This window comes from Dipodomys ordii, unplaced genomic scaffold (assembly GCF_000151885.1).
Source record: "Dipodomys ordii isolate 6190 unplaced genomic scaffold, Dord_2.0 Scaffold5, whole genome shotgun sequence".
NCBI classification, from domain to species: domain Eukaryota; kingdom Metazoa; phylum Chordata; class Mammalia; order Rodentia; family Heteromyidae; genus Dipodomys; species Dipodomys ordii.
In genome coordinates this window covers 36,741,495-36,768,344 of record NW_012267221.1, presented here as the reverse complement: position 1 = coordinate 36,768,344, position 26,850 = coordinate 36,741,495, and the positions used below count along the sequence as shown (strand labels likewise).

Here is a 26,850-nt window from a genome sequence, read left to right as displayed (position 1 = left end):
TTGTTTCTGCTAGTGGAGTAGGCCCACTGAATAAAATATATTATTCCTTTAGCACCTGCACACAGAATCAGCTGTGGCAAACCTTTTCCACTGATAGGCCAAAGTATATCTCTTAATCAGTTCAATGAACTTCCCAAGTGCAGGGATTAAAAAATGCTTCTGAAACATCAGTGTAGTGGATATCAGTAAGAGTGCTTTTCCTAGGACATCAATAAAAGAATGAATCTGTTAAGTTTCAGAGTCTTAGGAGTTTTACAAGTGAGTGCTAAACTAAGGATGCAATTACATACATCTGAGAACAATTCAGAAAAAGAGATAATGTGGGATACAACTGCCAGGAAAGGATTTGGGGTAGAAGATACTTCAAATGAATAGTATATGGACAAAGTAATTTTTTATTTTGAAGAAAATGTATTATAAGAACTTGAAGTATCTGTAAAACAGAGGGTGATAAAGAATAAAATTACTGTATTTCATAAGATTTGGGTATAAAAGTTAATGCCAGTGAATTCTGTACATGTTTATCAACTGAAATAAACTCAGAGTATTGGTGTATTGTAGTTGTAGCAAACCACTTGTGCTTTAAGGGTTAATAAGCCAGAGAGAAAATTTCCAACCCAGGTGATAACAGATTAGTATCATGTCTAGTATTTCAATTTAGGTAAGAGCTAGATAGTAATCCTCTTATAATTTTTCTACACTCTCTGAGAACACAAGAGGAAAGAAGACATGGTTCTTATTTAGCTGAATAGGCATGTTGTATAAATCAAACACAATAAAGCCTCATAAATGTCACAGCTCAGGCCCTCCTACTTATGACATTAAAAAAGCCATCTTTCATCAAAATCTTAACCCAGCCCCCACTGCTAGAGCATCTTAGAAGGAGAAAGCTTACTCAGACCTTATTTTCACTGCTCATTGCTGTAGCTATTAATTCAAGTGACTCAAAAGGACTTCTTAATTGTAGAAGCTCTGGTCTGGCTTTACTATCCTTTAAGCACATTCTAATAGCAAGAATAATTTTTATCACTTTCATCTCTTGAGTTTTATAACAACTACTATAACCAATACCCAAGCAGAAAAGAAGCATAACAAATTTGAGCTTGATTATTATCACGTTTATATTTCTATCAAAATCATGAATGTTTAAATGCTTCTTGTGCAAATGTAAAGGTAAAATTCTAATTTTTTTTTTTTTTTTTTTTGTCGGTCGTGGGGCTTGAACTCTGAGCCTGGGCGCTGTCCCTCAGCTCTTCAGCTCAAGGTGAGCGCTCTACCACTTGAGCTACAGCGCCACTTCCGGTTTTCTGGTGGTTTATTGGAGATAGGAGTCTCACGGTCTCTCCTGCCCGGGCTGGCTTTGAACCGCGATCCTCAGATCTCAGCTTCCTGAGTAGCTAGGATTACAGGCGTGAGCCACCAGCGCCCAGCTAACTAAAATTCTAATTTTTTAATGAGATCTTGATTAGTAAATATAAATGAATCTTCCCACTGTTACCATCATGCAGCAAAAGACTTAAGGTGCTTAGACCTTTTTAAAATGAACTACAGACATCTTGTGAGCAGGAAGTACGTCTTCAGTTTATACACACACACACACACACACACACACATTGCTATTAGTTGCTGAAAGAATAAGGTACCACCAAATGTGGTAAAGATCATGAGAAAGAAATGACCTCATAATCACAAAGAGCACAATGTCTTTCAATAGATGCCTACGTGGCCTCTTGCCTATGAACCTAGAGAAAAGGAAATTTGCCTCTTTTTCATCCTAAGTGCTAAGTTAAAATTTTTTTAAGTCTAAGGATATCAAATGAGGATATTTATGTATGAATTAAAGTTCTGGAATTTGTATCAAATCAACAATGAATTTAATGGTCATTCTACAAATGGTCCTGCAAGTTTTTAAAATATAATTTTAATGTTATTATAAGGTATTATACAGAGAAGTAACCATTTCATAAGTCAGGTAATGACTATGTTTATTTTTTGGACAATGCCACCGGTTCTTTCACTTCCCCCCAGTTTTCCCCCCTTGTCCTTGCCCACAAATTACACAGTTCATTTGCCGAATATCACGATGGCATTTGTTCACCCTTCCTCTCTCCTTTTCTGTGCACCCTTCACCCCCTAAAAAGAAACAAAGACCTAAAAACAAAAACACCACTACAGCAACAACAAAAACAGCCCTGTTTCCATTTCCTGGAGTTTGTTTTGATAATAGTATTTTATGTGTTCAGGAGTTATATCTTTGTGTTCTTTCCCTGAGGGTAGCATCCTTTAGTCTGTGTGTGAATGTCTACAGTCTATCTTCATTATCATGTCCAGTTATATTTTAGATCTAGCTTCCACATATGAGAGAAAATATGCACCATTTGTCTCTCTGAACTTGGCTTACCTCACTTAGCATGATTTGTCCTTGGTCTAGCCACTTCCCTGCATATGACTAATCTTATTCTTTCTAATGAATGAGTAAAATTCCATTGTATATAATTGATCCGATCATCTATTAAAGGGCATGTGGGCTGTTTCCATAACTTGGCTATTGTAGATAGTCCTAACTGCTTATTATTATCAGCATGGCTTAAGGAGACCAAATGATGACAAGATAATCAAGAGCTCCTAGAAATGAGGTAAAACAAGAAATTTTCCTACATTAGTTGCATGTAATCTCCAAATAGGATGCGATGGATGAGATGGTAGCTGGTAACAAGAATTACAGCACAGCTTTTGTGTCTAGCTACCCATTGGGTAGTATCAGTTTTCATTTCAGGTGAGAGATAAAAGGTTAATCATCTTTGCTGATTTTTTTAAAGAGGACCTTCTTGAGTGTGACTGGTTAACAAGGAATTAAAGTGCTGCTGGGTGCCAGTGGCTCACACCTGTAATCCTAGCTACTCACGAGGCTGAGATCTGAGGATCACAGTTCAGAGCCGGCCCCAGGAGAAAAGTCTGTTGAGACTTTTTTTTTTCTTCTTTTTTTTTTATTGTGAAAATACTGTACAGAGGGGTTACAATTACATGGGCAAGATAGTGAGTACATTTCTTAACAAGCATTGTAGCCTCCTCCTTTGTTTACCCTTCCCATCCCTTCCCATCTTCCCTCCCCCCCCCCCATCTGTGAGACTCTTATCTCCAATAAACCACTAGAAAACCAGAAGTGGTACCGTGGCTCAAGAGGTAGAGCGCTCTGGCCTTGAGCTGGAGAGCGCAAGGGACTGTGCCCAGGGCCAGAGTTCAAGCCCCACGACCAACAAAAAAAGAAAAAAAAAAGAATTAAAGTGCTGATTTTTCAGTGTCAAGATCATCACGTGATAGGAACACACATTTCCAGCCTTCTCCTTCCTAAAGCATGGGTAAAAGGCACAATTTCCCAGTCAGTGGAATAAGGGGTATCTATCAAGATAGTAGGCCAGTCTATAACCAATTATTAGTGTTTTGGTCTGATCATTGCTTGTTTCTATTGCTTCCTAAGTAGAGTCCCCTTTTTAAGCATAGGGACTTTCAGGTCATTTAGACAAGCCCGTATATGGGCAGCAGAATCAAAACTGCCAAAACAAAGCTTCACAATATGAAATAGATGTCTGTGATGCAGGATTTATTCTACATAGATGGTCCACTGTTTTCTGTGGGCTAGGCATGGGTCAAACAAAGGCAAGGAATTTTGTTTGGGTTGTGCAGCCAAAACCTTTGCAGCATTCGCTTGTGCCAGGAAATGAAACAATCTCTCTAGCTTGAGAAACAATGAGCTCTGTGGAATGTGGTCACAGAACCCTCTGTTTGACTAGGAGGCTGTGCAGATCTTTTTTATTTGTTGTTTTAACTTACTTTTGATAAGTAGGTTTCTAAAGGCACAGGGGGAAACTAATAGAAACACACTATAAACTGTAGTTGGCCACAGGAAGTAGAATTCTTTTTAAATACACATTAGATTCAGATGCCTAAATTCTGAGATAACATGCCCTGAGTATTGGCATGTCGTAGCTGAGCAGCATGGCATGATAAATCTATTGAGCCCTGACCACAGTACACCACCATGTTGTTGAAGTTTCTGGGTTTTCCCCCTTTGACACATTGGTACAATGCTTTTCCATGTGCCAGGATGCCTGTTCTCTTTAGGTCACCTGGTGAATTCCTATAAGCCTTTCAAACTCCAGCGTGTATGTTATTTCCTTAGGGAGTTTTTCAGTAAATTGTCTTCTCACTCCCTGCTTCACAAAGCTAATTATTCCCTCTACTGAGCAAATTGTCTGTTACCTAGTGCATTTTTTCTGTTACTCTACCTAGCATACTGAATAGTAATTATGTGTTTACACATCTGCCTTCCAGAACACATGGTGAGACCTCAAGGCCTTTATTATTTTTTAAATATATTTCATACATTCGACATGTTGCCTGGATTTCAGCCACTTAATTCATCTTTGATAAATTAACAGTAAAAGATTCTTAAATTCACAATAGCATTTTGATTTTTCCCTTTTAGAAAAATTTCCTGTTGTTCTTTTAGCCATTTACGAATGCTATATTTTCTTGAGTTTCTTAGGCAAATGCATCCATCTAACTCATATTAAAGGAGAAAAAATAAATATATGTATACGTTATTGCAATATATTCTTCAGTAGATATACAAATCTCACACTCTGGGACAATCAAATAAGCCAGACAGGAGAGAATGGAGTCGGAATAAGAAATCCCAGTAACTGGGTTGTATCTACTGTGTTATTATGCAGTTCTTTCTTGTAATTCATGTTTAATGACTTGTTATTTTTTAAAATTTTTTGTTGTAAAGATACTGTACAGAGGGGTTACAGTTACATAAGTAAGGTAATTTCCTATCAAGCATTGATACCCCCTCCTTTGTTTTTCCCCTACCATGCCTTCCCTCCAACCTCCCCAACTCCTCCCTTCCCACCCCCCCCCAAGTTGTAAAGTTCATTTCAACATAGTGTCTTGTACATCTCATTGGTTTTTGTTTTTGTTTTTGTTTTTTTCTGGTCGTGGTGCCTGAACTCTGGGCCTGGGTGCTGTCCCTCAGCTCTTCAGCTCAAGGCTAGCACTCTACCACCTGAGCCACAGCGTCACTTCCAGCTTTTTTTTCTTTTTGCTTATGTGGTGCTGAGGAATCAAACCCAGGGCCTCATGCATACAAGGCAAGCGCTCTACGACTGAGTCACCTTCCCAGCCCAATGTACATATCTCATTGTTACAATGGGTCAACCTGTATCCTTGTTTGAGCATTTTGTTATTTTCCTTCCCCTAATTAGAAAAATGTATATATAAGATGCAGGGCACTGGAATCAAATACAGTGAAAACAGGGTTATACCATGGGGGGAAAATATACAAAAGAAACAAAAAAATTAAATAGTACATTAAAAACAACAGCAACAAAGAAAAAAACAACTTTTGTGTCCTATCTCGGGGCTCATTTCACTTAGCATAATCTTATATGGTCATATGTACATAGCTTTTGACATTTTCTGCTTGTCTGATAAGATTATCCTAGACATATACTAGTTATTGCAAATAAGGGAAACCATGGGACCAATATTTCTTTGGGTCTGGCTTAATTCACTTAATATAATTTTTTCCAATTCTTTCCATTTGGGCGGTGTCATTCTTTCTGATGGAGGCATAGAATTCCATATATATATATATATATATATATATATATATATATATAATATATATATATATATATATATAAAACATTTTCTTGATCCATTCATCTACTGAGGGGCATCTGGGTTGGTTCCATATCTTAGCTATAGTAGATAATGCTGTGATAAACATAGTTGTGCTGGTAGCTTTAGTGTGGCCTTGTTTGTGTAAATGCCCAAAAGTGGGATTGCTGGGTCATAGGGGAGGTCTATGCTCTATGTGGAGTCTTTTGAGGAACCTTCACACTGCTTTCCAGAATGGTTGAACTAGTTTATACTCCCACCAACAATGCAGTAAGGTTCCCTTTTGGCCACATCCCCTCCAGCATCTGTTGTTATTAGATTTCTTGATTATAGCCATTCTAACTGGTGTGTGGTGGAATCTCAATGTTGTTGTGATTTGCATTTCTTTTATGGCGAGAGAAGTTGAGCATTTCTTCACGTGTCTATTGGCCATTCTTATCCTCTTCAGAGAAGTCTCTCTCTACGTTTTTAAGTGACACAATGCTGAGATATGAACCTCACCTTAAGACCCTTTCACAATTCTCTTACAAACAACAGTAACTTCCTTTATATGTTGGGATCCTGGGTCTTGAACTCAGGGCATGGGCACTGTCCCTGAGCTGTTGTGATCAAGGCTAGACCTCTACCACTTGGGTCATAGCTGTACTTCCTGTTTTAGGGCAGTTCATTGAAGATGAGAATCTAAGAGTTTGCTCCCTGGGATGGTTTTGGACTGTGATCCTCAAATCTCAGCCTCTTGAGTAACTAGTATTACAGGCTTGAGCCATTAAGGGCTGTTTGCAATAATTTCTTTTTGTAAGTCTAATTTTCTATATGTTTATAAACAAATATCCTTTCACTGTTACACCATTGCATTAGCTCTAAGAAAAGCTTCTTTAAAGTGTGTTGATTTTCAAATTTCATAATTAGAATATAAATATAAATTGTGTATCATTCAAATAAGTATTTCGCTTTTTCATTGTCATGATGGAATCTGATGAGTAAGCTTTAATTTTGAACATTCTGTTTAGATGTCAAATTGTGTGTATTCTTTTATCTTAAAGGATTTAAATGATAAGAAATTATGTTCATCGAACTGTGTTTGCATCCTTAGTGTGAGGGTAAGATGATAATGGCAATGTTTAATAAAACTAATGAAAGTTAGTAAAATTAATGATTTAGGGAGCCTACACTATCATAGTCCATTCAACTCTAGTGATCTTATCCTATCTACTCATAATGCTAATCACTATGTTGGCCATAGTGGTCTTGGTTATTATTCAGGATCTAGTCAGGATTAGTTATATGGGCTAAAATGGCAAAACACTCTCCTTTAATACAAATCCATGTTTTCAGAGCTCTTCAGCCACATGGAAAGTGCTTCCAAGAATTTTGTTTTTAGACTTATGTCTTGATGGGAAGCAGTTTACTGAAGTAAGAAGAGGAATTTGGATCAGGAATATTTGAACATAGACAATTCATACAAAACAATAGTGTGACTATACAGCTTTGGTTGTAAACCACCAGATATAATAAAAAATAGTTGAAGAGATAAAATAATTTTGACAAAACAGAAGCACCTAAACCTTTGGAAAATAAATTTATTCTATTTAAGCCCACTTTTGTATGCTTTCTGTTTAACAACAGCACATTTATTCTAAGAATTCCTCTTTCTTTGTTTAATCATCCAGGTTTTTTGCTCTCACAGAGCAGCACTTGGAGTAACTGTAGGGACCAGTACCTTGACGCCATCTCCTCTGTAACAGACCACTTCAAAATCCTGTAACAGTAGACCCACCCTTCCTTTGTATAATTCGATGCCAGAGGCCACTGCACTTTTAAGTAGTCACTGCTTAATTTGGTCTAGAAATGATTCTAATTCCATCTGTTAACTCACCTTGAAGAACTTCCATGGGGAGCACAGTCCAGGCATTTTCCAGATAGGAAATATAAATATAGCGAGCAGTATTGCAGGCCAGGCCAATATACAGAACCCTGAAAAAGTAAAGGAAAATAAACTGAGGCCCCAGCATGAAATATAAAACATACAAATATTACCTACTTTTTCTTTTCTTCCCAAACCATCCAACATCAAACATATGATCCAAACCTACAAGATTGCCAAAGGACAACAAAATTTAAGCATGAATTTAAGAAGACTGCTTCTAACATATCTGCCTTCAGCCTTTCCCAAATGCTTAATATAAAAGCGAACATCCTTCCTGAAACTTAATTAGTAGCAGAGACAATGCCTTTTTAAGATTGTCTGGGCATTCTGCCATCCGTAATGACATTATTGGCCTCCTTCCAGGTGGCTGTAGGATAAATATGCGTGGGACTGTAGCCACTTCACAACTGTGTGTGGAGGGGGAGGAGGAGCAGGTAAAAATGAGAACATGTGAATATGAATATGGTCTTCCTTATAATACCAACAGCTTTACAAGGAGACTCTCAAGGTCACTGATAATTATCATCTAATGATGAATAATAAACTAGTTAGAAATAATTTTTTCCTGTCAGTTCAGTTGGTACATGCTCATTATTTTAACAATTACCTATGATTCTATTCTAACAAAACCGATATATTAAGACTCCTCCTACCCCTAATATTACTACCGCCAAAAATATAAGTCAAAAAACAAAAAAGCAAAGGTCTACAGTAGTCCACCCAAGCATAAGGATGCACTCATTCTGAACTGAATGGGCTGGTTTAAAAGCAAATGGTGGCTGCCTTTCTGTACATACATGGCCTAATAACAGGGATTTAGCTTTCTCGGTTGTTTTCCATTTATGCTAATTTTCCTAACCTTCATATTTTTCTTGTTTTCTCAATTCAAGTGGATGAAAATCATAAGGCAAAAGAAATAAATAAGAAAATTTCAATTTTTAACTCTTGTTCAAACTGTATTTTGATACTAAAATCATTCCTATAAATACTGTTCTCTTCTTTAAAATTTTGAATAAGGAAATGTTCTTTGGTACTCAGCTGGCACTGATCATAAATAAGACTAAAAGAGGGTTGAGGGAATGGAAATAGAAGTTAGAAGGGATGAAAATCACATTAAAATGTAAATGTAGTAGTTTTTGTATTCTATAGACACATAGAATGCAAATAAATGAGCTATGTTCCAACCAAATTTGAATTGTGATGCCGTAGTCTGCATTTTCCTATAATTTTCATGTATCACAAAACATTATTCTTACAATTTTTTTCCAACCATCTCAAAATTCAGAAACCATTCCTAGTTTATGGGATATACAGAAAACAGTACAGAGAGGGTGAGTTCTAGAACCACTTCACATGGATTATGAAAATAGGACAAGGAAAGCTGCTGAGATTGTTTTCAAAAGGAGGAGGGGAAGAGAGTAATAGAGGACTCAGTTCAATCTTGGCATATTATATGCATATATGCAAATATTACAATGTGCAATTAATATATTCTAGTAAAAATATTTTAAGGGGAGGCTGTGTGGCCATGATTTGGCAGTGAAGCCATAAACTTAAACCCTGATTTCACTTAAAACTTTTTTTTTTGCTTTTTTTTTTGGGGGGGGTACGGTTGTGGGGCCTGAACTCTGGGCCTGGGCGCTGTCCCTCAGCTCTTCAGCTCAAGGCTAGCACTCTACCACTTGAGCTACAGCGCCACTTCCAGCTTTTTTCTTTTTGCTTATGTGGTGTTGAGGAATTGAACCCAGGGCCTCATGCATGCAAGGCAAGCGCTCTACCACTGAGCTACCTTCCCAGCCCCTTCACTTAAATCTCAAACAGATTTACTCTAGTAACTTAAAAAAAGATGTCAAGAACCATGCCCATCTAAGTAAAGTTCTCTAAGGTTGAAACCTGGTTCTGGTGTTTTTGAATGCTATCCATGTTATTTTGACACTAAGATGGAGAAGCCACTGCTGTAGTTCATTCTAAGCTCTTTTCCACCAATACTTTTCCATCATCTCATTATAAAACGAATTCGGTTATCTACCACCCTAGTGTTAATATTATTTACCTCCAATTTTTTTTGAGCCCACATCTAAACCATGACAACTATATTTAATCTAGGCCATAGCTTCTGCACTAAGTAACCCCCAAATCAACCACCCTAATCTACTTCGCCTTCAAACCTCTACTCATGTGGAATTTGGTCTTTGGAGTTACTGGTCCATATCTTCTGGGACCCTTAGGTCTTCAGGCTGCCATATATACAAACTAAGTGTATGAACTTGATGTAGTTTTTACCTTGTTCCCATATTTCTAATGCTATAATTGATAGTTGTTTAGGAATGAACAGGTACCCTAAAAATAACAAAAGTGGAGTAAGTATCCAGTACAAATTACTCCATTTGGAGGGACTTAGATTCCTTACACATCTACTCTCCAAATTTAAGGAGCTAGTTATAACACCACAACTTGACCAAACAAAATAAATACTCAATTATACTATTTTAGAGAGAAGTACCCAAGATTCCTTTTGTTTTCTGGTTAAAGATTTATCCCAGAATTCCAAAAGAGAGAGTCATCTTTTAGATTTGGGATCTTAAATTTCCCCTTCCGTTTCATGTGTTGCAGGCTTGATCCTCATTTGATGGTTGTGCTGCAAGGTGGCAGGACTGTTCAGAGGTGGGACCTAGTGGGAAAAGTTAGGCCATTGGCAGTGTGTCATCCTAGATGATATTGGGAGCTCATTACCACGGCCTCAAGAGGCCACCATGACAGCTAGGCTCCAGCATGCTCCCTATCTGTTTTGCAGGCCCAAAGCAATGAGACTAAATGACCATGGTCTGAATCCATGAGCCAAAACCATGAGTTTCATCTGAATCCATGAGTTTCTCCTTTTTAATTTGTATATCTCAGGTATAAGAGACTGAGCCATAACACCATTCACCAGTCATTTTGGAGAAACTAGTAGCTTTAAGTAATTAGTAAGATTAAAGAATACCAATGGAAAAGAAGGCAGCAATTGCATCTAAAAAAAGACTAATACATACCCATATATTTATTAAATAGTCATTAGCATTTTAGCAACCTAAGACTCTAATATCTGAATGGGACTTTCAAGCAGCCATAGCATTCCCTTCTGTACACTCAATTGTGCTCCCAATTCAAATGTACAATCCTAAGTCCTAACCTCCCGTCCCTCTAGAGTGTGCCTGTATATGGAGGCAAAGCCTTTGAACAGATAACTATAGTAAACAAGGTCATGTAGGTGGATCCCAATCCAATGTGTCTGGTATCTTTAGGAAGAAGAGAAGGCTATAAGAACATAGGCATGGGAGAAGACAGTAGGAGACAAGCCAAGGAGATAGGCCTTCACAAAGTCTGCCAACACCTTGATCAGAACTGTAAGGAAATAAATGTCTGTCTGTGTTTGAGCCACCTAATCTGTGGTACTTCATTACGGCAGCCCTAGCAAACCAACACATTCACTCTCCTGAAATTAGGATTTGCTCATAAAAGGAATGTATGCTGGGTGCTGGTGGCTTACATCTGTAATCCTAGCTACTCAGGAGGCAGAGATCTGAGGATCAAGATTCAAAGCCAGCCTAGGCTGGAAAGTCCATAAGACTCTTCTCTCCAATTAACCTCTAGAAGTGGCACTGTGGCTCAAAGTGGTAGAGTACTAGCTTTGAGCTCAGTGACAGCACCCAGCCCTGAGTTCAAGCCCCATAACCATAAAAAGAAAAAAAAGGAATTTATAATACATTTCATTAGATTATCCTTGAGCAGCCAAATTCTTCTTCATGCTGAATATAGAACTTATATTGGGTCCTAGAATATCCTTAGACACTAACGTCTGCAGATACAGAACAATAGTCTGAAAATGCTTCTTTCTTAGTGAGATACAGATGCCTATTAAACATCTATAGTGATAAAGGTAACAACATCATCACTTGCCTTTCTTCCTAACAGGACACCAAGAAACAAGAAATTATGGAACAGATGGTTGGTATAAGTGAAGCTAATATCTACAGGATATAAAAGAAGGAGAAAAATTACTTATAGGATTCCAAGTTTTTTATACAACCACAATTTAAGAAAATTAGCAATTCATGTTAATTGGAGTTCTAATTAAACTGATAGTTTATCAATAATGTTCATAAAGTAAATAAAACTATTTGTGATATCATTCTGGAATTTCTAAGCAGTATAGGTTCACTAGGATGTATGACTTTTCTAAATTTAATGAAAATGCCCCTGAAGGGCTACACAAAACCACAAGGCATATGAATTTCTCGATAAACATTTATAGATGTCACTAAAAACTATATACCATGTTAGGTCCAAGTGGGGAAAAAATGAGGAGTATGTGACCATGTGCACGTATGCCCTCATATGCCTATGCATGCGCATATATACACACAAAATGTTGTTAAAATTGTTCCTGATATGGCCTGAAATACACATACAGTTGCTACAATTTGCAAGCAAAAATCAATGACATTTGGCATAGTGATTAATGTGACAAAGTCCTCAGGAATTTTTAGTGTCCCTAAGTTTAATGTGAGGGAACTAAATAAGGTATTTCAAATTCAAGCCACATGCTTACCAAGATCAAATCCAAAAATATCACCATTCTTGAAGTTTTGGCCAGATCATGGGAGAAATGGATATAATTAAAGGTACAACATTTTAAGAGAGCACTGATTTAAACAGAGAGAGACAGAAAAGGAAGGAAGGGAGGGGAGAAGGAAGGAAGGAAGGAGGAAGGGAGGGAAGGAGGGAGGGAGGGAGGGAACAAGAAAGACCTAGAATAAGTAAAAAGAGAAGAGTCCAGGATAAGATGATCAGAAAGAAATCCCTCAGGGAAATGAAGAAGCAACACTACAGAGGGCCATTCAAGAAGGTGAAGAACTTTTCTGCAAACAGGATGTGGCTCAAAATCGGAATCAGGAATAGTCAGCACAGGGAGGCTGCTGTCCTTGCTGTCTTTCTTCTTTAGCTGGACTTGATCTTATTTTTGTCTGGGGCTTCAGCACAAGACTGGGTCAGCCTACCCAACAGAAGACAGAGTTAAGAGAAAGAGAAAAGACAGGTCTCATCATATCATCTGAGCTCCAATTAAAATAATTAAACATACAGACATTTTTTGGCTATTCAATTATATAACACATTTCCTGTTTTGCTTAAGCCACTCTTCAACTGAGAGTTCCAAGTGACATTATTGTAGCTACCTTGTGAGGCAGAAAGTTCTACATCTCCAATAGTGGCCAAGTAAAGTCTAGGTAGCCATCTGTCATGAATTGGAGGGAAGGGTTGAAACAAGGGATCCAGGTCTGTAGACCACATTACTTTGCTAGGGCTGCTCATAGTAAATACCATAGTATATACTGGGTGATTTAAGCAACAGAAATTTAAGGTCTCAAAATTCTCAGGTCTAGATGTCCAAGATCAGAGAGCTAAGGGGGTAGTTTCTTCCTTAGCTCCCTCCTAGCTTTTCAGATAGTTTTCGAGATTGGGTTATAACGAAGTATTCTTTTTGTGTGGTTGTTATTGTTGTTGTTGGTCATGGGGCTTGAACTCAGGGCCTGGGTACTGTCCCTAAGCTTTTTTTGCTCAAAGCTAGCACTCTAGCACTTTGAGACATGTAGTATCACTTCTAGTTTTCTGGAGGTTAATTGGAGAGAAGAGTCTTATGGACTTTCCTGCCCCAGACTGGTTTTGAACCATGATCCTCAGATCGCAGCCTCCTGAGTAACTAGGATTACAGGTGTGAGCCACACCAGCATCTGGCATCACGAAGCATTCTGTCTGTAACTATCCATGTCCTACTCTCCCTATAATGAAGGACAGCAGTCACAATGGATTAGGGTCCATCCAAATGACTGCATTTCAATTTAGCTGCCTTTTTAAAGGTCGTAACTCCAAGAACAGCCAAATTCTGAGGTATTAGGGATTATGACTTGAACATTATGTCTTGGGAGACATAATTCAGCTCACAAGATGCACCCCCCCATGACTTAAAACTCTAACATATAGTAACATTTAGTTTTCCCCTGGAATATTTACCACACAGACTCACAATGGAGCATGTGACAGCTTCCCTTGGCCTCTGCAGTCAGACTGAAGCTCTCTCTTTAGAGGAGGATTGTTAGCATTTTGCACAACCTAATCCAGCCATATTTACTCATTTACTTTATCTGGAGGACTGCTATTTACTTTTCCAGTGGCTGATATAAAGCAAAAGGCTTGTACAAACAGTGCTAATTAGTGTGTCTTCACAATGGGTAGCACGGTGGGGTGCACAGCACTCCAGCTGAGGTGGAGGAATCCATAGCACAGGCATATTTGAAGTGGGATTTTTTTTTAGAAGTAGGGACAACTTCCTTGGTTAGACTGGAGGGGTTTTGAAGAGATTAAATGTTAAAAAAATGAAACCTATAAAACATTCTATAGCTGGGTAATCTATGATTATATTATAAAGTACAAGAGTTTTGGCAAGAACAATCACATCTTTTGAAAGTTCTTCCTGATTTGGTACATGGGAGAATTATCTAAGATTTGGGGGTCCTAACTTCCATTTGGGTCAACTGGTTCTGAAGAAAATTTAAGGTGCCAGTAGCTCATGCCTGTAATTCTAGCTACTTTGGAGGCTATAAATGCAAGGGTCATAGATCAAGACCAGAACAAGCAAAAAAAAAAAAGCAGACCCCTGCTCGACCCAAAGCTGGGTGCAGTGGTACACGCCTATCATTCTCTTTTATGTGGTGGATGAAATTTCTTCCTGGTTAACCCATGAAGAAAAGACTGAGAGGCTTCATTTCAACAGAAAAAAGCTGAACACAATAATGCATGCCCACCTGAGAGGCTGAGAGGCTTCATTTCAACAGAGAAAAGCTGAACAAAATAATGCATGCCTGTCTAGGTTCAGGCATGGATAGGTGCATTCCCTTTAGGCAGGAAGTGAGACCCTAGCTCAAAAGTAACTAGCAAAAAGCAGGGCTTGAGACAGGTAGCAAGCCTAAAAAGCCTTGAGGTCAAGCCCTAGTACTACCAAAATCAAAAGAAGAAGAAAATTAAGTATGTGAATCGCAGTATTGCTAACCTAAGTTACACTTCCTATCACTGGCTAGCTTATTTTCACAGCTTGGCATATACAAGTTTGCATGAATGCCTCTGTGCACATGCCTCACTTAACAAAAAAACCACTCCAAGTTGAGTATTTGGGTAATGGATAAGAATGGACAGGGAGAGGAGAGATCTGGTGTGCAGTTCTTCATACTATAACTAATCAAAGCAGATAGTTAGATCAAATTGGAACTAAACAAAACTATAACATCATCTTTAACTCTCTCATTTCATAGCAACAAGGAAAGAGATGTCCAAACAGATGACACAGGGCTACAAGGTTTGTTGTTTAGTGAAAGACCCTTTCCACCTTGCCCACAGTGCTCCATCAGAGGTAATAGCAATGTGCTCCTTTTCTACTCCTGGGGAAAGGTCCCTGTGTGGAAGGCTGGTAGTGGCAGCGTGGTTATACTGCTGGACACGGCTGTGCATCTGGATTAATGAAGTTGGGTGTATGTTTGTGTTGGCTTTAGAGGATGGTTGACATTTAAAAATTTTACGAATCACTGAGAAGGCCGGATAAGAGGATAGAAGAAAAGCAAATGCCATCCAGCAGCTGTCCAATATCCTGGATCACAAAAGAAAAGTTTACCCAGGAGCGAAGTTTTTTGTTATGAGATGAAATGAGCCAAAAAGCCCTTTCTGCTGAGGTAGCCACAGAAACCACGGGTAGCAGTATGGAGGCAGGATGAAAGGTTAGCTAGCCTTCCCACCCTTTACCTGCAGGTGAGTGAGGACAACAACAAGCAGGCAGCTGAAATAACCACAAGTTGATTCACTGCTATGGAAGAGGCAGAAAACCAGAAAGGGGCTCACATGCACACCCAGGAAAGGGCAGAGAGAGGGGAGCAGTGAGACTGGCCCTGAGAGACAGGCAGAGAAAACAGCTGATCAGAGCCTCTCTGACCACAGGTACAGGCTGCATCCACCAACCCAGCAGGTCCCCAAAGCTGTCTGGAAAGGTTTAGGAGCTAGGCCGACCCACCAGGGCTTGAAAACAGCCCTGATCTTTCCCATTCCTGAGCTAGCTCCATGTAGCCTTCTAGGGAGAGTCTTACCTACCACAGACAACACTGAGCTTTGAGTCATCTCCTTCTCTTTCTTTAACTTTCACTGGTTTTCAGATTTAATTTAATAAAGCCCCGTTCACAATGCTAAGCACTTTTCCTATCTAAAGTACAATGTAAGCCATGGATTTTTAAAGCAAGGACAAAACAGCATAAATACAACCAAAAGGAACTCTTACCCTTAACCTAAGCTAGTAAACTTGTGACAAGAACTTTTTCTCTCTTACTTTTCAATGAGGAATTCTAACTGAACAGTAGATTTCCTCAAACACTCTTGGCCCTCTTTTTTTCAAATTAAAAAAGAAGAAAGCAGAAAGTTAGTTCCATAATCTCTGAAATGTCTAGAACTAGTATGCCTCCCAACAAGAACTAACATTTCTATCATATTCTCCAATTATTGTTATTTAAAAACATTTCCTAATTAGTACTTCATTTATTCCCACCATAATTTCCTGAACTATTTTACAGCTGAGGAAATCAATGTTGGAGGTGAGAGTTGCAAGGTGAGAGTTGCCAGGTTTATGTAGATAAATGAACTGCAGAACGAGGATCTGATTCATCTTCTGCTGCTGAGTCCCAGTCCCTTTTCTCTGTAGGTAAGTCTTCCCACCCCAATAATGAACTTTTGGAGGAAATTTAAAAGATGCTCTTCTTTAAAAAAAATGAATTGATTTTCTAATTTGTGAGCTGTCCTCATAAACAGACATGATTTGGAAACAATAAAGATGCTCTTCTTTCACACACACAAATTAATGCCCACTTTACTTTCACTTTGCTATAATATTCTATCTAGGTATAAAACATACTATATTTCTAACAAAAATCCAAGAATAAACAAGAGGAAGAATGACTCAATAGGTAAGGAATTCGAATAGGTAATTATTAGTAATAGGATTGCTGCTAATAAAATAGTAATGGCACTTGTCTTTGTTGACGCTGAAGAACCTAACATCAGTGGCTGATCTATGTGAAAGACCATGGAAATCATAAACCAGAAAACCTGAGCTGAAGTCCCATTGTCCTCTCACAAAAGCAGACTTTGGGTAAACCATGTAAGGCTGATCTATTCTAGGTTTTCATGTTGCTAGAATGCATACACATGCAGGAAAATACATGTTCGTTGTTGCTGAACTCACTCCTAATAGGACTCTTCCTACATTAGTGTCTGACTCTTAGAATATTTGGAAATCTCAAACCTCTATCCCAACTTCAGGCTTTCCCTGCTCTGATTCTCTCTTCAGATGTGTACGATGATCTTCTCAGGCTGTTGTTCTAAGATAACATAGCCTAAGTGGTTTAAGCAACAGAATTTTCTGTCTCACAGTTTTGGAGCCTGACAATCTGAGAAGAGGGGACCTGTTTGGTGGGGCCTCAGGAGGACTCTCTCACTAGCTTGGGATGATGACCCATTTCTAATGTCCTCACATGACAGCAGATTGGGCAAGAAGATAAAGAGGGAGGAGGGGGAGGAGAGCTGAAGGGAGTGGGGAGAGAAGACAATAGCACAAGCTCTGCAGTACCTCTCCTTATAAGGCACTAATTCTGTAATTTGGGCCCCATTGCAATGACTTCATCTAAACCTCATACCCTCCCAAAGACTTTATCTCCAGATACCACAACACATGAGAGGAGGGAAGATAAACTTCAGTCCACAGCAACACACTTCTCTCTCAGGTACACTTGCAAGCTGAAAAAGTTGTAGGAGACATAGGTCAGAACAGAGAAGAGGAGTAATAGTAAGAATGAGTTGCTTAAAGAAACAGAACACTTGCCTAGCTTACTCAGTATCTTGAATCTGTAAGGCAACAGATGAGAAAAGAGCTTTGGAGTCTTACTGGCCTGAGCTGAAATCCTAGCTCCATTATTTATGAGCTGTGTCACTATGGGCAAAGTATATAAACACTAAAATTCTCACCTTTGAAATGGATGTAGCAATACCTAACTTACAAGATTCTTAGGAGGATTAAATGAGGCTTATAGCATGTACCACACCCTTTGCAGATATTTTAAATGTAACAAGTATTCAAATGATCATATGACTAATGCAGTTATTTTTGTAGTCTATGTTATGGTTGGAGATTTTTTTTCACTATTTTATTTTTTATTATCCTCTACATTCTGAAATCTTGACATTGCAAAAAACAAAGCACAACAACAACAAAAAGAAAAGCTTTGAACTGAGTTGGTAGTACACCAATAATCAGCTCGTGGTTCAAGGAAAGAAGGAAACTCAAGTTTTCTAAAATACAAAGAATGAAGTAAAATGGACCTTTCTGAACTAGGACAAGCCAAAAACTAGTCAATTCACGTCCCCAAAACCCATCAGAGAAGATGTCTGTTCATGTTACCTCTTGCTCAGACTCAGCCTCCCTGAGTTCACATGGGGATGGTCAGTGGGATGCTTAGGGCCTGGCAGGTTCCTGCCCCTTTGCTGATGTGCTTTTATCCCTCCCACTCTCAGGCCATTCATGCTCAGGGTTTCCTCTGTCCTCAGCTCTTCCCTGGGGACTCAATTGAAAGGAGGACAAAGTCACCCAGCCTGCCCAGCTAAAACTACTTATTTCCTCTGTTGTTCCAGAACTCCTCATCCTGCTTTATTTTTGCCTTCAGTCATTCATCATAAGAAGTAAAATGATCTATTTACTGTTTATCCTTCAGCCCAATAGAATGTTAGTCCCTTGAGGTCTGCTTTTCTAGATCCCATTACATATTCCATACCCACAGTCCACAGAAGAGCCCCGCACCTAGCATGTGCTGAATACATACTTTCTGAAGAAGGGAGTTAGCAACAGCAGTAATTATACTGCCTGCTCTTCACAGATGAGCACTTAGTATGAGTTATGTATCATTTCATTTAAAATCTGCTATTGAAGTTAGATACAATTATTATCTCCATTTTACCAATGAAGAACCTGACACTTAGCAAAACTAAATTACATACTTATCCATGGTCAGAATAAGAGATCTGAATCGAATTCACCACCCTCCCCCCCCCCCAACACAGAGAGGCAAAAAGTAGAATCAAAGGAGTAAATGATCTATCTAGGCTTAGGAAGATGGCCTCAACCAATTTATTCTCTTCTCAGTCTCATTCTCCTAAATGGAATGCAGGGTCTGGCCAGTAGCGATAAGCTAGGACAGATCCACTGACATTCCATCACTTAGCAATTCTTGTCTTCTTCTTCTGTCAAATACAATAAACAGTACCATGCTCTAAAGTTGTAGAACCATAAATGACACCAAAAATTTATTGTTCTGATAACGTTAAAGCTTCAATCTGTATGTTGTTTATAAAGCAGAGGAAACATTTAGTTACTCTTTCCCTGTCTATAGATTACTAGTCCAACATATTTTCAGCAAAAAAGGTGAAATATAGTTGCCAAATATTTTAGGAACAAAATGGAACTTTTCAGACTTTGGAGAAATGTGTTATGAAATAAATATTCAAAGAAATTTCTTTTTTAAAATAATCTCTTCCAAAGTATTCTATGAAATTATTTAATTGCAACTTATGAAATATCTCCATTAATATATACAAATATAATTAACCAAATCACTTAGGCTTTTGACATATAATACGAAGGCAGGAAACTGACACTGACTCAAGACACTTAATAGCTGGTGCAGGCACATGTATGGTAATAAACTTTCTGGCTTGACTTTCTGGCATTCTACTCTCTCACTATCTCTTCCCACCCTTCTCCTTTCTTTCTCCTTCTCAGATCTCTTGCACTACTAAGAATTAAATTTAGGGTCTCATATATACTACACAAATGCTCTTCCACTGAGCTATCTACCCCAGCTCTCTTTTAATTAAAAAAAGTTCTAATTACTACTCAAACTACAATTTGGAGGCACTATTAGATATTAATAATCAATACTATGGCATTGACTTGATCTCAATTTTAAAAAGAAAAGAAATGCCATTGTAGTCATATAACATTATAGATTTTTAATCATTTATGTTTGTGCTATTTATGGAAAATATATGGCTGTATATATGAGAAGACAAAAATCTCAATGCTTACCTGATCTAGTTGGACAAATATATCTCTTTAAAATAATTATAACTCACACATATATATGTATGTATAAAACTACCTGGTCTTCTATAGCATGGTTATTATGTTGATCTATTATAAGTAGACATGGGCTTCAAGCTCTTTTCCAATACAAATTATGGAATAAAACAAGTAGAAAGTAGCACCAAGCAATAGAAAATTATAAATAATTGTTCCTATTTCCTGAAAAATATTACAACAAAGTTCAGGTCTTCTTTGTTCCTCATTGCTTGGTTTCCCTTCTGTGACCCTGTCTCTTTAACTCCCATTCCCAAAGTCAGTTGTAATATAAGTTTAGAATATGTTCTTCCTCTCCCAACTTCTGTGCTTGTCTAAATATATTGGTATATCTACAAAAATGCTAAACTTTTTCAGAATTTTTTTGCTTTTCTTGTTGTTGTTGTTGTCTGTCATGGGGCTTGAACTCTGGGCCTGGGCACTGTCCCTCTTCTCTTCAGCTCAAGGCTAGCACTCTACCACTTGAGCCACAGCACCACTTCCTGCTTTTTCTGTTTTTGTGGTCCTGAGAAATCGAACCCAGGGCCTCATGCATGCAAGGCAAGCACTCTACCATTGAGCCAGCTTCCTAGCCCCAGAAAAATGTTTTTTTTTTAAAGAAATAGTTAAAGATAGATTTGAGGGAGGTGTGAAGAAGAGAAATATCATTGATTAGAGCTGGAATTATTCAGTACAATTCTTGCCCTGCGTTTAAGGTTTCAATTATAATAAATACAGTGGTCCCTTGGTATCCAAGAAGAGATTGGTTCCAGAAGCCCTGCTCCCTGCCCCCACATCCCCACCACCCAGGCAGACAGTGAGTCCACAGATGCTCAAGCCCCTTACATAAGACGGCCTAGTCTTTGCATTTAGCCAACATACATCTTCTTGTAGACTTCAAATTATCTCTAGATGACTTAATACAAAGGAAACATGAAAATAGATGTTACCCTGTATTGTTCAGGAAATGTAGACAGGGAACAGTCCACACAGGCCTAGCACAGTCCCAGTTTCATAGGCCTTGCTCCAGTTTTGATCCATGGTTGGTCTATTCTGCCATATAGAAGCTGTGCGGGCTTCTCAGTTTCAGCACCTGCCTGATGGCTAGGTGGGGAGACGGCCAGAGAGGCAGTGCAAGAGATGAAAGATAAGAAGGAAAATAGCCTGGGCCAAGAATGGAAATGGAATGGAGAACAGCAGCTTGCCTGGAGACCAGTGGAGGGCAGAAGAAGTTTAAAGCCAGGCTGAATCTAATCACATGTGATAAGTAAGGAGAGAGAATTGGAAATGGATACAGGTAACACATAAACTGGCATGAAAAATGCCATATAGAAATTCATTTTAATTACTACAGGTATCAAGGTTCCCACTGCTTACAGAATGTGACTCATTGCTTCTGTGACTCATCTAAGACACCAACAAAGAGTTCTTCCTAACAGTATAAGACGTCAATACCAGAACTAATGATACTTGAAAAAAGTACAAGAACTTGTTCATTGGTTTGGTACTTCCTATCATTGTATCATATTAGAATATGGGGTCTTTCTAAAAGGACCCGTTGCTACTTTTATTTATAGCATCAAGATACCTGTTCTATTTTTCTTAAGACCAAGCCTGTAGAATATGAAATCCTGCTTTTACATAAGTATTTGAAGAACTGAAATGTCATTGACATTATCATTTTGGTCATTTCTTTAAGAACAACCCAGGAAGTTGGGTGCCTATAGTTCACACCTATAATCCTAGCTGCTCAGAAGGCTGAGATCTGAGGATCACAGTTCAAAGTGAGCCCAGTAAGAAAAACCCATGAGACTCATCCCCAATTAACCATTGAAAAGCTGGAAGTAGCACAATGGCCCAAGTGGAAAATGTTTAACTTTTAAAATTCATTGTTAAAATCTGCATCCGTGTACCATGCTATATATTGGTCTGAGTTGTTTTTTTCCTATTTAACATAATATTGATATTTAGTCTATTTCTTTTAACTCTACATACTATTCCATTTTATGACTAGTATATTGAGTGTGCCCATTCCTCAACTGGTGGCCATTTACATTGTTTCTGTTTTTCATTGTAAGAAAACATAATGAGCAAATACACATGGCCACCTACATTTCTACACATGCATAAGGCAAGTCTTTCCCTTAAAATGCAGCATTCAAGCCATTAGGAACATCCAATTTAAGATTATTATGGACTGCTAATTAGTATCCAGTGACAGCTTAGGTAACAACTGGATAAGAGCCATCCTTACATTTGTCCAGTATATACCACCTTCATTATGAGATGGGTGGCCTGCAACCACAAAATCTATAGTAACCCATCAAGCCAGCCACTCAAGGTAAAGAGAAATTAAAAGAGACACCAATAACCAAAGGCCCAGGATTCATTTACATTACTTTGCAACAACGGATTTTTGTTGTGAATGATGACTAGCTCAATTCTCAGTAAGGCTGTTATTAATAAGTCATCCTGGTAGGTATGATATAATATGGTAACATATTTCTCTGCAAAGATGTTCTTTCAAGGCAGTATAAAAAACAAATTACTCCTTTTCAACTCCTGATCATAAATTAGTCTATTTTTTGAGATCCTGCATCTTAACAATCTATACTTGAAATAGCTCTAAAAGGCTTTTCCTATAATTGGTTATCCTCATTTTCCAAGGTAAAATGAGAAATAGGAAAATAGAAACTACCCCCATATCAATAATAATAGCTACAATTATGCTTACATTGTATGCAAGCCATTTCTAAGATGGTAGTGTATAGTCACCAACCTTAAAACATAATACTAAGGATTATATAAACAGTTCGCTTTTTGTGGCCTCTTTTTATCACCAGATTGTTACAGATTGTTATTTTTTTGTTTTTTAAATTCTATAATATGGATAACATTGCAACATTGTATAAGACTGTTAATTTTTGTCTTTTTTAATTCTATGATATAGATGATATGTATAAAATATGGCTTATGTGTCCTCCATGGATTAATTAAGGATTTTGCAAGACAAGAATAACCCAGAATTACTCACATTGAAAATTCCAACACTCTCCAATTTGCACAAATGAAAAACAAAATCCAAAATGATGGAGTTGCACTAGCTTATCCTCACAACTCCTCACATCTAAGAAAAGAAGGCAAATTTGCACTCTGGGCTAAAATCAAAACAAACCAAATCTGAAGTTGCTAATATTGTGTTCTATAATTAGAAAAGGTCCAACTCCATTCTTTATTATCCATTGAGTTACCATAAGAATTCCATCTCAGATCCACCCAGATGCATTAATATTTGTATGTCAAGGCATCCTTTGAAGTTATTTTTTACTGTGTTTATGAATCATACACATGTGTACTTGCATACATACAGTGAGAAAAGAGAATCTGTTTAGTTTCTTCTGAAACGTTTAAGATTGTTTTAAACATGAGGTCTCTGAATGAATGTTTGTGATGATGGTGTATGACCTGTTTTAGTGGCTCACACAGACTGGCCATATTTTCAGAGAGCAGTGCACTGGGAGAGTCCCCAAATCCCCATCCCCTAAGTTTCTCACTCCCTAAAATCTGACTCATTAAAAACTAGAATCAGCACAGCTTTATATCTCTCTCTAGGTATATGATATTTAATTTCAGCTTTAAAGCCAGAGAGTAATTTACAAAGAGACTAGAACCAAGCATTTATCTCTGGTAACCCCCAGCAATATTCAGTCCTGAGTTAGACTCAGAACACATATCAATACATGTCCAGCTGCTATAGATTTCTATCTTTGGCCAACTTGGAATTTCCAGATTTCCAGTCCATCGTCCACATTTCATTTGCTTCTTTATAAATAGAGTGGGTCTTTATTCCTCTTCAACCTCAGAAACATCACTAGTATTGCCAAATAATTTTCTCTGATCCCAGGGAACTACTAGGCTCATCTTACTACTGAAACATACTTCTTCTTCTTCTTCTTTTTTTGGTCTGTCATGGGGCTTGAACTCTGGGCTTGGGTGCTGTCCCTCAGCTCTTCAGCTCAAGGCAAGCACTCTATCGCTTGAGCCAGAGCGCCACTTCTGTTTTCGAGTGGTTTATTTTGGAGATAAGAGTCTCAGGGACTTTCTTGCCCGGCTGGCTTTGACCAGCGATCCTCAGATCTCAGCCTCCTGAGTAGGTAGGATTACAGGCATGAGCCACCGGTGCCCAGCACTTCTTGCAACCAGAACTATCTTTCAACTGAATTTATTTTTCAAGAAGTTAAAAAGCTGTGGCAAATGGAACTATAAGATTTTAAGAGTAAAGTGCCTCTCTTTTCTGTTGGATAGAATAATGTACCAGAGAAAAAAGAGGGCTAAAAGACTTCAACTGGCAGCCTGGGAAACATACTGCCACAGTCTAGATATTGAGTTGATAAAATATTTTACAGAGCTCATAATAATTCTGTGATGACCAGAATTTACATGAAACCCAGCAAGGCTAATTCTCAGCTCAGTCTCCGTGAACTAAGTCCTGAAGATCACTTCAGGAGAGTTGCTATTTGGGTGGGTGAGATTTTTATTTTTTTGTGTGTGCCTGTCCCAGGGTTTGAACTCAGGAACTGCTGCTGTCCCTGAGCTTTTTTGCTCAAAGCTAGTCCTCTATGACTTGAGCCACTTCCAGCTTTTCGGTAGTTAAGAGTCTCATTGACTTCTGAAGTCAAACAGTCAAACAGATCCTCAGATCTCAGCCTCCTGTGTAGCTAGAATTACAGGTGCAAGCCACCAATGGCCACCTCCAGTGTTTTCATTGTTTTTGTTTCTGTCTTTCTGCTGATCCGGGGCTTAAAATCAGGATCTGGGCACTGTCCCTGAGAATTTTTTGTTTTGTCTTTTTTTTTGCTCAAGGCTCTATCACTTGAGCCACAGCTTCATTTCCAGCTGTTTGGTGGTTAATTGGAGAGAAAAAAAATCTCACAGACTTTCCTGCTTAGACTGGCACAGAGCACAATTCTTCAGATTTCTGTCTCTTGATTAGCTAGGATTACAGGATTAGCCACTGATACCCAGCTGGGGTGGGATTTAAAAATTAATTCACAATAAGTTTTTTGCTTGTGTGCTCACTTTGCAGTACTGTGGTTTGAACTCAAGATTTCATACTTACTAGAGAGGCATTCTATAACACTTGAGCCATACCTGCAAGTTCTTTTTGCTCTAGTTATTTTTGCGATAAAGTCTCAAATTTTCCTGTGCTGGCTTAGACTGTGATCCTACTATTTTATGCCTCCCCTATAGCTTTGATGACAGGTTGATATCACCACAACCAGCACTGCTTTCTGTTGAGACAAAGGTCTTGAAAACTTCATTTGAGCTGGTCTGGAACCAAGATCCTACTGATCTCTGACTCTTGAATATCTAAGAGTACACTACAGGTGTGGTCCACTAGTGTCTGACCACAAGAATTTTTTTAATATTAAAATTCATTCATTTCAAGTAGAAGGGGAAAATTACCTTGGTTTTGTGCACAATTACAGGAAGCACGAACTCTTCAATATCACGTTATGAATGGTCCTAATCTAACTATTCTAATGAAACAAGATTTATCATTTTTTCCAGCTGATTCTGCAAATGGGTTTTACAAAGGAGGGTACTAGGAGGAGAATAAGATCTTCTATTCTAAGTCATCCACAGCAAGAAATTAATTACTTTTTTTATTCATCTAGGATAGTGCTGGTTATGTACCATCCTTGACCGAACTCAAAAGTGAATTATACAAATCATTCTCAATCTTCCATGGCTCCAAGGAGCACTAGTTAAAGGCTGACAAAACCACAACTCACACTCACTCACACACACACACACACACACACACACACACACACACACACACTGAATATTCTAGTCCTTTAAACTGAACATACTGTATTTTGTTGTTTTTTCTTTTTTCAAAGATTAAAAAAATTAAGAATGATATTTTAGTAAGAGAGGACAGAACATAGCTAAAGATATTAGCATATAGACTTCCCTGCCTGGGTTGGTTTGAACCTTGATCCTCAGATCTCAGCCTCCTGAATTGCAAGGATTATAGCTATGAGCCACTAGTCCTTGGTTTTTAGTTTTATTTATGTCTCAGGCCCACTTATAAATCCCTACATTCAAACCATTCTAGCAATTTTACCTTCCAGCCCAGCCCTTTTCTCCATTTCTGCTGCAGCTGCTATTGTTCAGGCCTGTATTGCGTCTCATTTGGATTATTTTAAGCATGGCTCCTTGCTTCAAAATTACCCTGAACAGTGCCCAGGAGGATGGCCAGCACAGACTAAAGCCATGGCCCTCCCTGCTTTGACCTTTGCAATGGCTCCCACTTGCCTCCAGAGAAAGTTGTGTTCCTCGTCCCAGCATCTACTTGGCTTTTTAGCATCCCTTGTGGTTCCAAACACCTTCTCTTTACTACTCAATCCTTCATCCTAGTAATTGAGATTTTTCTCAGCCTTAGTTACCATTCAACAAAACTGAATAAATATTCAGAGCTTTGATTTTAAATAATATAAAGTAATACTTGCTCCTCTAGAATACAAGTGATATAATTTCAAGTTTACTGTGAAAAATCAAAGTCCTAAAACATTTTTATGATGGTAATAATATTTTTAAGGAAGAACTAATTCTTCCCTAAGAAATCAGAATGAAAACAATTCAAGGCCCACCATTTTTTTTCTACTAATCAAGAATGAATTTGTTGTATTTCTATGCTATTTCTTCACTGTGGCAAGGACCACCAAATCCTTCCTAAGCAAAGAAGGTTGCTGAACGAGTCAGCATCAAATCAAGGAAGCAGGCACCAATCTGTTTAATTCATGGACCAATTAGGGGTGATAGCGATAGCTGAGACACCAGTGTTCTGTTAGACGCTCACAAGCAGCCTCCACATGGCCCTACTTAGGAAAGCAGGGAAATGTTGGGATGAGGGTACCAGAGTAGAGAAACCGTAAAAGAAAACTTGCAGAGATTTTTCAGAAGGCTCCCAGAGTGTCCAGCTAAGTATAAACCA

The 26,850-nt window shown here is 38.3% G+C and overlaps 1 protein-coding gene across 2 annotated transcripts in view; it reads right to left on the bottom strand.

The window, feature by feature from the left end:
* Window positions 1–26,850, bottom strand: part of Mfsd6 (major facilitator superfamily domain containing 6) — a 72,150-nt gene that overhangs the window by 21,227 nt on the left and 24,073 nt on the right. For both annotated transcript variants that reach the window (XM_013029593.1, XM_013029602.1), the window contains exon 3: window positions 7,562–7,659. In XM_013029593.1, coding sequence (XP_012885047.1) covers window positions 7,562–7,659 — 98 coding nt within the window. The remainder of the gene's footprint in view (window positions 1–7,561; window positions 7,660–26,850) is intronic.